We start from the raw sequence: 13,284 nt of genomic DNA on the forward strand, positions 1-13,284 counted from the left end.
TCAATTCCCCAGGACCCACGTAAGCCAGATGCACAAGGTGATGCGTGTGTCTGGAGTTTGTTTGCAGTGGCTAGAGGCCCTGATGTGTCCATTCTCTCTCTCTCTCTAATAAATAAATAAAAATAAATAAAAGTTAAAAAAATATATTTAAGCCAGGCATGGGGGCTCATGCCTTTAAAAATAAAACAAGACAAAACAAAGGCGCACTTGTGGGAATGGGGAGATGGTTCAGTTGGTAAAATGCTTGCCCCATAAGCATAAGGATGGGTGTTCAGATCCCCAGCACCCACATAAAATGCCAGGCATGATGACGTGTGCCTGTGGTCCCAGTGCTGGGGAGGTGGAGATAAAAAGACACCCAGGGCTTGCTGGCTAGTTAATCTAGCCAGATCAGTGAGTGCTGGGTTCAGTGAGAGACCCTATCGTACAAAGTAGGGCACCGGGTGTGGTGGCGCACGCCTTTAATCCCAACACTCGGGAGGCAGAGGGTGGAGGATTGCCGTGAGTTCGAGACCACCCTGAGACTACGTAGTGAATTCCAGATCAGCCAAAGCTAGAGCGAAACCCTACCTCAAAAAACTAAAAAAAAAAAAAAAAAAAAAAGCAAGGTGGAGCTGGGTATGGGGGCGCACCCTTTCAGTCCCGGCACTGGAGATGCAGACGTAGGAGGGCTGCTAGGAGTTCGAGGCCAGCCTGGGCTAGAGCGAGACCCTACCTGAAAAAAAAAAAAAAAAAAAAAAAGAAAGAAACCAAAACCCAATAAATATATAAATAAATAAAATAAGGTGGAGATGGCTCAGCAGTTTAGGCACTTGCTTGCGGAGCTTAAAGGCACAGGTTCGGTTTCTCAGTACCCATGTAAAACGAGATGCAGAGTAGCACATGTCTCTGGACTTGGTTTACACTGGCAGGAGGCCTTGGTATGCCCCTTCTCTCTCTTTCTCTTCTTGTAAATAAAAAAATAAATAAAAATATTTTAAGGGCTGGAGCGATGGCTTAGCGGTTAAGACGCTTGCTTGCAAAGCTTAAGGACCCATGTTTGATTCGCCAAGTCCCGTGTAAGCCAGATACACGCGCTCAAGGTCGCACAAGGCGGCACATGCATCTGGAGTTCCATTGCAGTGTCTGGAGGACGCGGTGCCCCTCCCACTCCCTCTCAGAAAAAAAAAAAAAAAATGAGGTGGCTGGGCGTGGTGGCGCACACCTTTAATCCCAGCACTCAGGAGGCAGAGGTAGGAGGATCACCGTGAGTTCGAGGCTACCCTGAGACTACAAAGTGAATTCCAGGTCAGCCTGGGCTACAGTGAGCCCCTACCTCGAAAAAAAAAAACAAAACAAAAACCTCAAGTGTCATTTAAGGACCCAGAGAGAAAGGAGCCATCTCTTCATTAGCTACGACCACCTACAGAGCTAAAATCATGGGTGGCATTATGACAAAGCCAGGAAACGAGTATATATTTTGGTCTCAGGAAGTAAAACGCTGCTGTAATAAATATCTGAAAATGTGGAAGTGGTTACAGAATTGTTGCTGGTAGAGGTTCACAGTGACAAAAAGGGTAGATTGCCTTCAAGAGCCTGTTGGTCACAATATGGACATTAAAGGTAATTCTGGGAGGCTTAGAAGGAAGAAGGTGGTAAAGAAAGTGATCGCTGTGAGTTCGAGGCCACCCTGAGACTACATAGTGGATTCCAGGTCAGCCTGGACTAGAGTGAGACCCTGCCTCAAAACACCAAAAAAAAGAAAGAAAACCTCTGTTAGCCAGACTGGTGACTCATGCCTTTAATACTAGTGCTCAGGAGGCCAAGCTAGGAGGATTGCCATGAGTTCAAGGTCAACCTGAGGCTAGAGTGAGTTCCAGGTCAGTGTGAGCTAGAGTGAGACCTTTGCCTCAGAAAAAAAGAAAAGAAACGTCTGTAGTCGTAAAGAAATGTGTCTCACCACAACTGGATTATTGACATAAATAAGAATGGTAGCCGGGTGTGGCCATTTCTTGACCAAGAGGAATAAAGAAACCCATAGCCTGAAGGCTAGAACTCCCTCCTACTCAGGGATCCAGTATAGGACTCTGGGCCTGAGGCCTAACGAAGAGACTAGCCACTAACGGTCACCCAGGCCCTGCGATGGGGACAGGGAGACCTCCGCCTCAGGGCTCCTGAGCTCCCCTGCCCAACAGCAAGAGTCAACCCCCACTTTCCCAACCAGAAAGAAAAATGCAGAAGCAAAAGGGAGTGAACTTGGAAAACTCAAAACAGCAATGGAAATTATCCAGACAAAAGGTCAATTAGACAAACAGACTGAATGAACAGAAGCCAAAACACAAAAACACTGAACGGCAATTTAGTGACCTGTGGGATGATGAATGCAGTCTACCATGTATTGTTGGATTCCAGGGTGGGAAAGAGGGTACCAGAAAAAAAAATTATATACATACACATACATGCATATATATATATATATATATATATATATATATATATATATATATATATATGTATATATATGTATATGTGTATATATATAGTTTGCATTCACCACCTTATGCATCTGGCTTACGTGGGTCCTGAAGAATCAAACTGAGGTCCTTTAGCTTTGCAGGCAAGCGCCTTAACCACAAAGCCATCTCTCCAGCTCTAATATTTTATTTGAGAGAGAGAAAGAGGGAGGATGGGTGTGCCAGGGCCTTTAGCCACTGCAAAGTAACTCTAGACAGATGCGCCACCTTGTACATCTGGCTTACATGGGTACTAGGGAAATGTACCTGGGTCTTTAGGCTTTGCAGGAAAGTGCCTTAAGCCATCTCTCTAGCCCTGTTTTTGTTTTTTTGAGGTAGGGTCTCATTCTAGCTCAGGCTAACCTAGAATTCACTATGTAGTCTCAGACTGGCCCCAAACTGGTGATCCTCCTGCCTCTGCCTCTCAAGTGCTGGGATTAAAGGTGTGCACCACCATGCCAAGCTACTCTCACTTTTGGTTAGAGAAACTTCTCTTTTCAGATGTCGATGACCATGGGGGTGACTTAAAAGTCACCATAGTGCTGAGAAGTGACAATGGAGTGTTTAGCACTGAGACATCTCTATTACACCCTCCAAAACTCAGAGATCATTGGGGAAGAGGCGACAGAAAGAATGTAAGAGTCAAAGGAAGGACAGGAATGCTTACGATACTGTCTTCCAGACACAAAGTGGACATGGTATTCATGACCTCACAGTGGCTGGTGCAACCTACACAAGATTTACATAAGCCGGAGGTGAGTGGTGGCGCACGCCTTTAATCCCAGCACTCAGGAGGCAGAGACAGGAGTACTGCCGTGAGTTCAAGGCTCTCCTGAGACTACATAATGAATTCCAGGTCAGCCTGGGTAAGAGCAAAATGCTATCTCGAAAAATCAATAATAATAATACCTGCATAATAGGGAGGGAAAAAATGATGACATCAAAATAATGCTATGGGTCCCTAAGCAGATTTGCCAGCAGAAACTCTGCCACCCACGCCAGTCAGGAACACTTCAGAACCCAGTGCACACACTCTGGGTCCTTTTTCTTCCTTCCCCACCCTGAGCCATGCCGCTTTGCATCTCTGCTTCTCACCCATCTGGAAGATTCCTCCCGCCTGCATCACTTGCAGCCTCAGGTTGGCACTGTAGACCTGCAGACCCATGGCAGGCTCCCTCTTCATTCCCTTTCTTCTAAAAAAATATTTTATTTTTATTTATTTATTTGATAGAGAAAGCAGAGAGAGAGAGAATGGATGCACCAGGGCCTCCAGCCACTGAAAATCAACTCCAGACACGTGCACCCCCTTGTGCATCTGGCTAACATGAGTCCTGGGGAATTAAACCTGGATCCTTTGGCTTTGCAGGCACATGCCTTAACTGTTAAGCCATCCCTCCAGCCCCAGATTCCCTCACTCTTAACGCTACAGCTCCTTCAACTAGTATGGACTGAAGTATTTATAACATCAATCTTTTTTGTCTCAGACCCTCCTCCTTGATGCCCCCCACAAAAGAAAAAAAACACTTAACACACACATAACAAACAAACAAAGCCAGGCACAGGGACACATGCCTACAATCCTAGCACTTGGGAGACTGAGGCAGGATAATTGCTGCAAGTTCAAGGCCATCCAGGTATACATAGGGTGTTCCAGGCCATCTAGAGGTATATAGCAAGACCTTGTCTCAAATACATAAATAGAAAAGAAAAAAAGGGGCTAGGGAGACTGCTTAGCAGTTGGGGGAACTTGCATGCAAAGTCTGCCAACTCAGGGTTCACCTTCCCAATGCCCATGTGAAGCCAGATGCACCAAGTATAGCATGCTTCTGGAGTTCATTTGTAGTAGTAGGAGATCCTGGTGCACCCATACTTCTCTTTCCTTTCTCTCAAATAAAATAAAAATATTTCAAAAAGACAAATGCAGTGGCACACATCTTTAATCCCAGTACTCAAGAGGCAGAGGAGCACTGTGAGTTTAAGGCCAGCCTGGGACTATAGAGTGAGTCCCAAGTCAGCCTGGGCTACAGTGAGACCCTGCGTCGGAAAAAAAAAAAAAAAAGGCAAGGGAGATGGCTCAGCAGTTGGGGCACTTGCTTGCAAAGCCTACTGACCTAGGTTCAATTCTCCAGTACTCAAGTAAAGCCACACTCAAAACGTGGTACAGTGTGGTGGCACATGTGCCTTTAATCCCAGCATTTGGGAGGCAGAGGTAGGAGGATTGAGGTAAATTCAAGGCCACCCTGAGACTACATAGTAAATTCCAGGTCAGTCTGGGCTAGAGTGAGATTCTACCTTAAAAAAAAAAAAAAAAAAAAAAAAAAGGAGCCAGGCATGGTGGCACACTCCTTTAATCCCAGCACTCAGGAGGCAGAGGTAGGAGGATTGCCATGAGTTTGAGGCCACCCTGAGATTCCATAGTGAATTCCAGGTCAGCCTGGGCTACAGTGAGACCCTACCTTGGAAAAAAAAAAAAGAGGCTGGAGATGGCTTGGCTTAGTGGTTGAGGTACTTGCCTGCAAAGCCAAAGGACCCATGTTCAATTCCCCAGGACCCACTTAAGCCAGATGCGCAAGGCTGTAGGCCCTTGTATGCTCATTTTTTCTTTCTCTCTCTGTGCCTCTTTCTATCCCTCTCTTTCTTTTAATTTAAAAAAAAAAAAAAAAGGACTGGAGAGATTGGCTTAGTGGTTAAGGCACTTGCCTACAAACCAAAAGGACCCAGGTTCAATTCCCCATAGCCCACATAAGCCAGATGCACAAGAGGATGCATGCATCTTGGAGTTTGTTTGCAGTGGCTGGAGGCCCTGGTGCACCATTTTCTCACTCTATCTTCCTCTCTCTCTCAATAAATAAACTAAAACTTTAAAAAAGAAAGGGCCAGTAAGTTAAAAAGAAGATACAAAGGGAAGAGAAAGGAAGGGAGGAGGGTACTTAATAGGTTGGTATTGTATATATGTAAGTAGAAGAATAGATTAACGGGGGTGAAAAGGCCCAAAGTGAGGTCAGGGGAAGAGATTGAGTAAAGGCAAGGTGGAGGGAGGGCTAATCAAAATCTAAGAGTATGCAAATAAATCATATGGAATCCTCTGGTTTCAGACAATGGAACACTCAGGAGCCATAGATCGTTGTTAGAAAATTTTCAGTGCCAGGGATGGGATACCTCCAGTGAGTTGTTGACCAGGGAGGTCCCTGATGCCCCCAAAACATAGGCCATTGCTGAGGCCCTTGGTTTCCCACCAGGAATAGATGCTAAGACCCTATTGCTGAAGACTCCACATACTTGGGCTGCAAGGCCTACTGAGAAATCCTGCTGGAACTGAGCTGATAACCTCCTCCATGTAGACCAGCTGACAGAAAGCTAGAAGAAGCCATTCTACATGTAGTTCAATGGGAGAAAGAGATACCACCAGTGAAGATACTCAACAGTGGACACTGCAAGCCTTATACTTGGCCAGCCAGCCCAAATGAGCCAACGGGTGCAATAGTGGCACATCTGTCATGGTGGAAACCAACTGCCCTCCAATTGGACTGGAGGCCTGCTCCATGGGGGGGGGAACACATCCTTGATACTGAAAACTTAAAACAGGGCTAGTCATGAGCCCTAGGGGTGTAACATCTGCTGATGTCTGGAAAAGTGTATATACTATGCTTATCAAACTGCCCAATAAGCACTTCTCTTAATATTCATACCCTTATATTAACGCTACTCTCACTTTGGGTAGGGAATCTTCTCTTTTCAGATGGCAGTGACCTTGGGATGACTCATAAGGTATCATGGTGCTGGAAAGAAGTGACTGGAGTACTGAGTAACATCTCGATCACACCTTCGAAGGCTCAGGGTCTAATGCAGAAGAGGTGGCAGAAAGAATGTAAGAGCCAAAGGAAGGGTAGGACTCCTTACAACATGCTCCTCCAGACACAAAATGGTCTGGATATCCCTGACCTCACAGTGCCTGACACTACCTACACAAGACCATCATAATAGGAGGAAAAGATCATGACATCAAAATAAAAGACAGACTGATTGAGATGGGGAGGGGACATGATGGAGAATGGAATTTCAAAGGGGAAGGGGGGGTGGAGGGCATTACCATGGGATACTTTTTATAATCATAGAAAATGTTAATAAAAATTGAGAAAAAAAGTAAAAAGAAAAAAGAAAGAAAGAAAGAAGAGAATGACAACAAACCTCTTTAAACCAATATGACCCAGAGGTCAAGGAACTGTTTCTTTACCTGCTTCTCCCCTCTTCCCCAAGGCTCAAATCCCAGGGGGTTGACCACTGTGCATGACGCATACAAAGCCATGGGGGACCAGGCCACAGGAGGGAAGTGAGCAGTTGAGATGCTAATTCAGCAGGTCAGGTTCTCACAGGCAGCCCTCCCACCCCAGCAAGCTGCCCGGTCCTCACAGTTCCCAGCCCCCAGGCTCCTGTCTGTTCTGTCCCTCTCCCTTTTCCTTTGCCCAGCTAGAGACTCCATAGTGAATTCCAGGTCAGCCGGGGCTAGAGCAAAACCCTATCTCAAAAAACCAAACTAAATAAGTTCATGATGAACTTAATTACGAAGGAAAGAACCTTCAATTGTCTACTTAAGTCTCTCTCTGGCTCCACTTTGATTTTTTTTTTTCAAGGTAGGGTTCCACTCTAGCCTAGGCTGACCTGGAACTTACTTTGTAGGCCTGATGGCTGGCTTTGAACTCAAAGCAATCCTCCTGCCTCAGCCTCACAAGTGCTGAAATTAAAGGCCTGCTTTACCTAAATGGCAGGTTCTCTTTACCCATGATGGTGAGGCTGCACCCCAAAGCTGCAGCCTCATGAATACCAGATTGTTCCTCTCAAAGGATGACAGGATAACGATTTCTCCTAACCCCCCTGCAGAAGCAGAACTGAAACCATGATTAATCCGACCACTGTCCAGTCTTCTTGTTCTGTCAGCTGGGCAAACCCTAGTTCCCTTCATTCGTGGTTTTCCCTTTTCTTTTTTTTTTTGGCCCAGCTTTTCCTCTCTTTGCTTACAAATATATGTATGAAAAAAAGGCCAGGTGTGGTGGGTTTCAACCCAGCACTCAGAGACAGAGGTAGGAGGATCACCATCACCGTTAGTTCGAGGCCAGCCTGAGACTACATAGTAAATTCCAGGTCAGCCTGGACTAGAGCAAGATCCTACCTCGAAAACAGAGCAAAACAAAACTAACAAACAAAAATGAGAAGAGAGTTAAGAGACAGAGAATGGGTGTTCCAAGGCCCACACCACTACATTCGAACTCCAGATTCATGCGTCATTGTGCATCTGGCACAGTGGGTCCTGGGGAATTGAACCTGGGTCATTAGACTTTGTAGGCAAGTGCCTTAACCACTGAGCCATCTCTAGGCCTCACCCCTGGCCACCTTTTTTTTGTTTGTTTTATTGAGGTACATTCTCACTCTAGCCCAGGCTGACCTGGAATTCACTATGTAGTCCCAGGCTGGCCTCAAACACAGTGAACCTCCTACATCAGACTCCTAAGTGCTGAGATTAAAGGCGTGTGCTACCATACCTGGCTGGTTTCCCTTTTCTGTAACACCTCAATGTTCCTACCACTCCCTTGAAGACAGGGTTGGGAGTCATGAACCCCTTTTTTTTTATAATTTTTGTTTTTAGAGAGAGGCGCCAGGGCCTCAGCCACTGTAATTGAACTCAAGACACTTGCACCACCTAGTGGGCATGTGCGACCTTGCGCTTGCCTCACCTTTGTGCGTCTGGCTAACATGGGATCTGGAGAGTAAAACATGGGCCCTTAGGCTTCACAGGCACGTGCCTTAATCGCTAATCCATCTCTCCAGCCGTTTTTTTTTTTTTTTTTTTTTTGAGGTAGGGTCTCCTTCTAGCTCAGACTGACCTTGAACTCACAGGGAACAGGGATCCTCCTACTTCTGCCTCCCAAGCCACCACAATCGCCTGAAGTGATTTCCTTCCTTCTTCCCTTTCTTTGTAGTTTAAAAACTTTTATAAGACTGTCTGGAGCCAGATGTGGTGGCACATGCCTTTAATCCCTTCACTTGGGAAGCAAAAATAGGAAGATCACTTTTGACTTTGAGGCCAGCCTGGAACTACAGAGTGAGTTTCAGGTCAGCCTAGACTAGATGGAGACCCTACCTCAAAAAAAAAAAAGAAGAAAGAAGGATGGAGGAAAAAGAAAGAAATTCCTGTATGAATCACCATACACTTAGTGGCTTCAAACAGCACATATTTAATGCGTCACAGTTGCCGAGGTCTGAAGCCTGGCAAGGTGTGTCCGCATTTCTCTGCTCCAGGTTTATGCTGCAATTACGGTGTCAGCTGGGGCGCCTGTCTCACCTGAGGCTCATGTGTTGGTTTCCATGGTTTGTCTTCTTAAAATTATAGGAGTAAGGTCTGTTTTCTTCCTGGTTATCAGCTTGCGAGTGCACTAAGCTCCTGGAGGCCACCATTGTTCCTTGTGGATCTCTCACAGGTTGGCAAGTTACTTCTTCCCAGCCCATAAGAAATAATTTCTGGGGGCTGGAGAGATGGCTTAGCGGTTAAGCACTTGCCTGTGAAACCTAAGGACCCCAGTTCAAGGCTTGGTTCCCCAGGACCCACATTAGCCACATAGATGCACAAGGGGGTGCATGCGTCTGGATTTTGTTTGCAGTGGCTGGAGGCCCTGGCATACCCATTCTCTCTCTCTATCTGCCTCTTTCTCTCTACGTCTGTCGCTCTCAAATAAACAAAAAATATTTTAAAAAAGAGAATTTCTGGGCTGGGAAGATGGCTTAGTAGTTAAAGGTGCTTTCTTGCAAAGTCTAGCTTCTATTCCTCAGTGTCCATATAAAGCCAGATGTTCAAAGTGGTTGTGTGAGTCTGGAGTTTGTTTGCACTAGAAAGAGGCCCTACTGCACCTCACCTCCCTTATTCTTCCCCACCCCTGTAATTAATAAAGAAAAAAAATTTTAAATTTCTCTTGAGCCGGGCATGGCGGCGCACACCTTTAATCCCAGCATTCAGGAGGCAGAGATAGGAGGATCACCCTGATTGCCAAGTGAATTCCAGGTCAGCCTGGGGTAGAGTGAGACCCTATCTTGGAAAAAAAAAAAAAAAAATTAAGGTATACAAGAGTAAATATTTAATGACTTCATTTTTTTAGTTGGGGTGGGGGAGACAGGGTCTCACAGCCTTGAACTTGTTGTGTTTGAAAATAAACCAGGAATGAGATCAGCTCAGCTCTATCACCACTCCGAAGGGACAGAGGCCTGAAACAAACCCTTTAAAAGAACAAGCCAAGGCCAGGCGTGGTGGCGCACGCCTTTAATCTCAGCACTCGGGAGGCAGAGGTAGGAGGATTGTCTTGAGTTCGAGGCCACCCTGAGACTCCATAGCGAATTCCAGGTCAGCCTGGGCTACAGTGAGACCCTACCTCGAAAAACCAAAAAAAAAAAAAAAAAAGAACAAGCCAAAGCCGGGCGTGGTGGCGCACGCCTTTAATCCCAGCACTTGGGAGGCAGAGGTAGGAGGATCACCGAGAGTTCAAGGCCACCCTGAGACTACATAGCGAATTCCAGGTTAGCCTGAGCCAGAGTGAAACCCTACCTCGAAAAACCAAAAAAAAAAAAAAAAAAAAAAAAAAAGCCAAGGACGTCCGGTTTGCTCATCATGCATTCTGGCCAGTGCCATAATGCAAAACAGAACCACAAGTCACAGGAACTGGGAAGGCGACATCTGGATCATGCTCGTTTCAGACATCAGCTCCTCAACAGAATGCAAGAGAATCAACTGAAATGTAACTCCAGTGAAAGAACAGGGAGCCAGGACAGAGCTCAGTGACAGAACACGGCTCTAGTGCATGTGAGGCCCTTGGTTCCATTCTCAGAGGCACGCCTCACCTTCCTGGCCCCACGGCCCATCCCCGTGCCGGGTAACCTGGGGTCATCCCGGATGTGCCTGTTTTGCATCTACAGGTTCTAGCATGTCTCCACCAGGATCCTGGTCCTCAGACCCTCAAGTCACAGTTCCTGGCAGAGGGTGGAGGAATAAATGAAATAGGCAAATGAATCCACATCTCCTCTCCCACTGGCACCACCCAAGTTTCAGTTTTCAACACCTTGCCAGGTCACTAAAAAATTGCCAGGTTACCTGGGTGTGGTAGCATATATCTTTAATCCCAGCCCTCTGGAGGCAGAGGTAGGAGGATCGCCATGATTTTGAGGCCACCCTGAGATGACATAGTGAATTCCAGGTCAGCGTGGGCCAGAGTGAGACCCTATCTTGAACCCCCCCCCCCCCACAAAACTGCCAGGTCGCTGGGCATGGTGGCACATGCTTTTAGTCCCAGCATTTGGGAGGCAGAGGTAGGAGTTTTACTACATAGTGAATTCCAGGTCAGCCTGGGCTAGAGCACAACCCTACCTCAAAAAAAAAAAAAAAAATTACCAGGTCATTAAAAAGTATATATATTCAGGGCTGGAGAGATAGCTTAGTGGTTAAGGCACTTGCCTGCAAAGCCAAAGGATCCAGGTTCGATTCCCCAGTACCCACATAAGCCAGATGCACTTGTGTCTGGAGTTCGTTTGCAGTGGCTAGAGGCTCTGGCATGCTCATTCTCTCTCTTAAATAAATAAACAAATAAATAGGGCTGGAGAGATGGCTTAGTGGTTAAGATACTTGCCTACAAAGCCAAAGGACCCAAGTTTGATTCCCCTGTATTCACATAAAGCCAGATGCACAAGGTGGTGCATGCATCTAGAGCCAATTCTCTCTTTCTCTCATACAAAAATAAGTACATTGAGCAATCAAGCTGGAGCTGAGCTGAATACCTCCTCCCTGTGGACTAGCTGACAGAAAGCTGGAGAAAGCTGAACTGCCTGCAGCCCCGTGGGAGAGAGAAGCCATCAATGGTAAAAACAGTGGACACTGCAAGCCTTAAAGTTTGGCCAGCCAGGCCAAATGAGCCAACAAGTGCAATAGTGTGGCATATCTGTTAATGGGGGGATCCAAATGCTAACTGGACCGGAGGCACAGTCTGTGGGAGGGAGTACATGCATGGTACTGAAAACCTGATCAAAAGCCTACGGCAGAAAGGCCATGAGTATAGTCCTAGGAGTGTAACGCCTGTTGCTGTCTGGCTAAATGCATATACCATGCTCACCAACCTGCCCTGTAAGCACTTTTCTTAATGTTCATACCCACATATTAATGCTACTCTCACTTTTTTTTCTTTTGGTTTTTCGAGACAGGGTCTTGCTCCAGCCCAGGCTGACCTGGAATTCACTATGGAGTCTCAGGGTGGCCTCGAACTCACTGTAATCCTCCCATGCCCAGCTGCTCTCACTTTTGGTTAGAGAAGTTTCTCTGTTCAGATGGCAGTGACCTCTGGGATGACCCAAAAGGCACCATAATGCTGAGAAGAAGTGACAGAAGAGTGTTCAGCACTGAGACACCTCTATCTCACCTTCTAAGGCTCAGGGTCCATTGCAAAAGAGATGACATAAAGAATGTAAGAGCCGTAGCTGGGCGTGGTGGCGCACGCCTTTAATCCCAGCACTCGGGAGGCAGAGGTAGGAGGATTGCCATGAGTTCGAGGCCACCCTGAGACTCCATAGTGATTTCCAGGTCAGCCTGGGCTGGAGTGAGACCCTACCTCGAAAAACCAAAAAGAATGTGAGAGCCGGGCTGGAGAGAAGGCTTAGCAGTTAAGCGCTTGCCTGTGAAGCCTAAGGACCCTGGTTCGAGGCTCGATTCCCCAGGACCCACATTAGCCAGATGCACAAGGGGGCGCACGTGTCTGGAGTTCGTTTGCAGCGGCTGGAGGCCCTGGTGCACCCATTCTCTCTCTCCCTCTCTCTCTGCCTCTTTCTCTCTTGGTCTTTTGCATTCAAATAAATAAAAATAAACAAAAAAAAATATTAAAAAAAAAAAAGAATGTAAGAGCCAAAGGAAGGAAGGGTAGAACTGTTTACAATGTGCTCTTCCAAAAAGGGTCTTGGATATTCATTACCTTGCAGTGCCTGACACTACCTACACAAGAACCTCATAATAGGAGGAAAAGATAAGGACATCAAAATAAAAGAGAGACTGATTGAGAGGGGGAGGGGTATGATGGAGAGTGGAGTTTCAAAGGGGAAAGTAGGGGGGAGGGAATTTCCATGGGTTATTGTCCCTACAATTATGAAAGTTGTTAATAAAAATAAATTTAAAACATAAAGAAAAAACGCTTTTTGGAATAAATAAAACTTGTTGAGGTGGCATCAAACTCAGTGATCCTCCTACCTCTGCCTTTCGTCAGCATCAAACTACATTTTGATTGGCAGGTCATTTAAATGCAAAAACAATGAAGCAAGTTAAGGAGGAGGTTTTTCCTGGTCATTAGGACAGCGCCCGGGAGATGGGCAGGGCAGGCAGGGAGGGTAACTACCGCATCGATCTCGTTGAGGACCTTCCACTGCTCATAGGGCACACCCAACGCCTCCGCGGTCTGGATGGTTCTTTTCATCTGGCTGGTCCAGACCTTCAGATCCTTGATGTTCTGGTCGCTGATGAACTGAGCCAGACTCTTGGCAAACTGAAACACGTAACAAGCACATTCAGACCCACAGGCTACGGGCTGCCCTCCAAAGACCTCACGGCCATGGCATTCATGGCGTCAAGGCCAGTCTCAGAGAACACAGGCTTAGTTAAGTTAAAAATCACACTAACCAACCCTAGTTGTAATTTCAGCACTGGGGAGGTTGAGGTACATGGAGTGCCATGAGTTCAAGGCCAGCCTGGCTTATACAGTGAGTTCCAAGTCATTCTGGG

General features: G+C 46.4%; 1 protein-coding gene across 2 annotated transcripts in view; it reads right to left on the reverse strand.

Moving 5' to 3' along the window:
- Pfkfb4 (6-phosphofructo-2-kinase/fructose-2,6-biphosphatase 4) overlaps positions 1-13,284 on the reverse strand; it is a 55,941-nt gene that overhangs the window by 10,402 nt on the left and 32,255 nt on the right. For both annotated transcript variants that reach the window (XM_045136788.1, XM_045136787.1), the window contains exon 9: positions 12,902-13,048. In XM_045136788.1, the coding sequence (XP_044992723.1) occupies positions 12,902-13,048 (147 nt within the window). The remainder of the gene's footprint in view (positions 1-12,901; positions 13,049-13,284) is intronic.

Source organism: Jaculus jaculus, chromosome 17 (assembly GCF_020740685.1).
Source record: "Jaculus jaculus isolate mJacJac1 chromosome 17, mJacJac1.mat.Y.cur, whole genome shotgun sequence".
Classification (NCBI taxonomy): Eukaryota; Metazoa; Chordata; class Mammalia; order Rodentia; family Dipodidae; genus Jaculus; species Jaculus jaculus.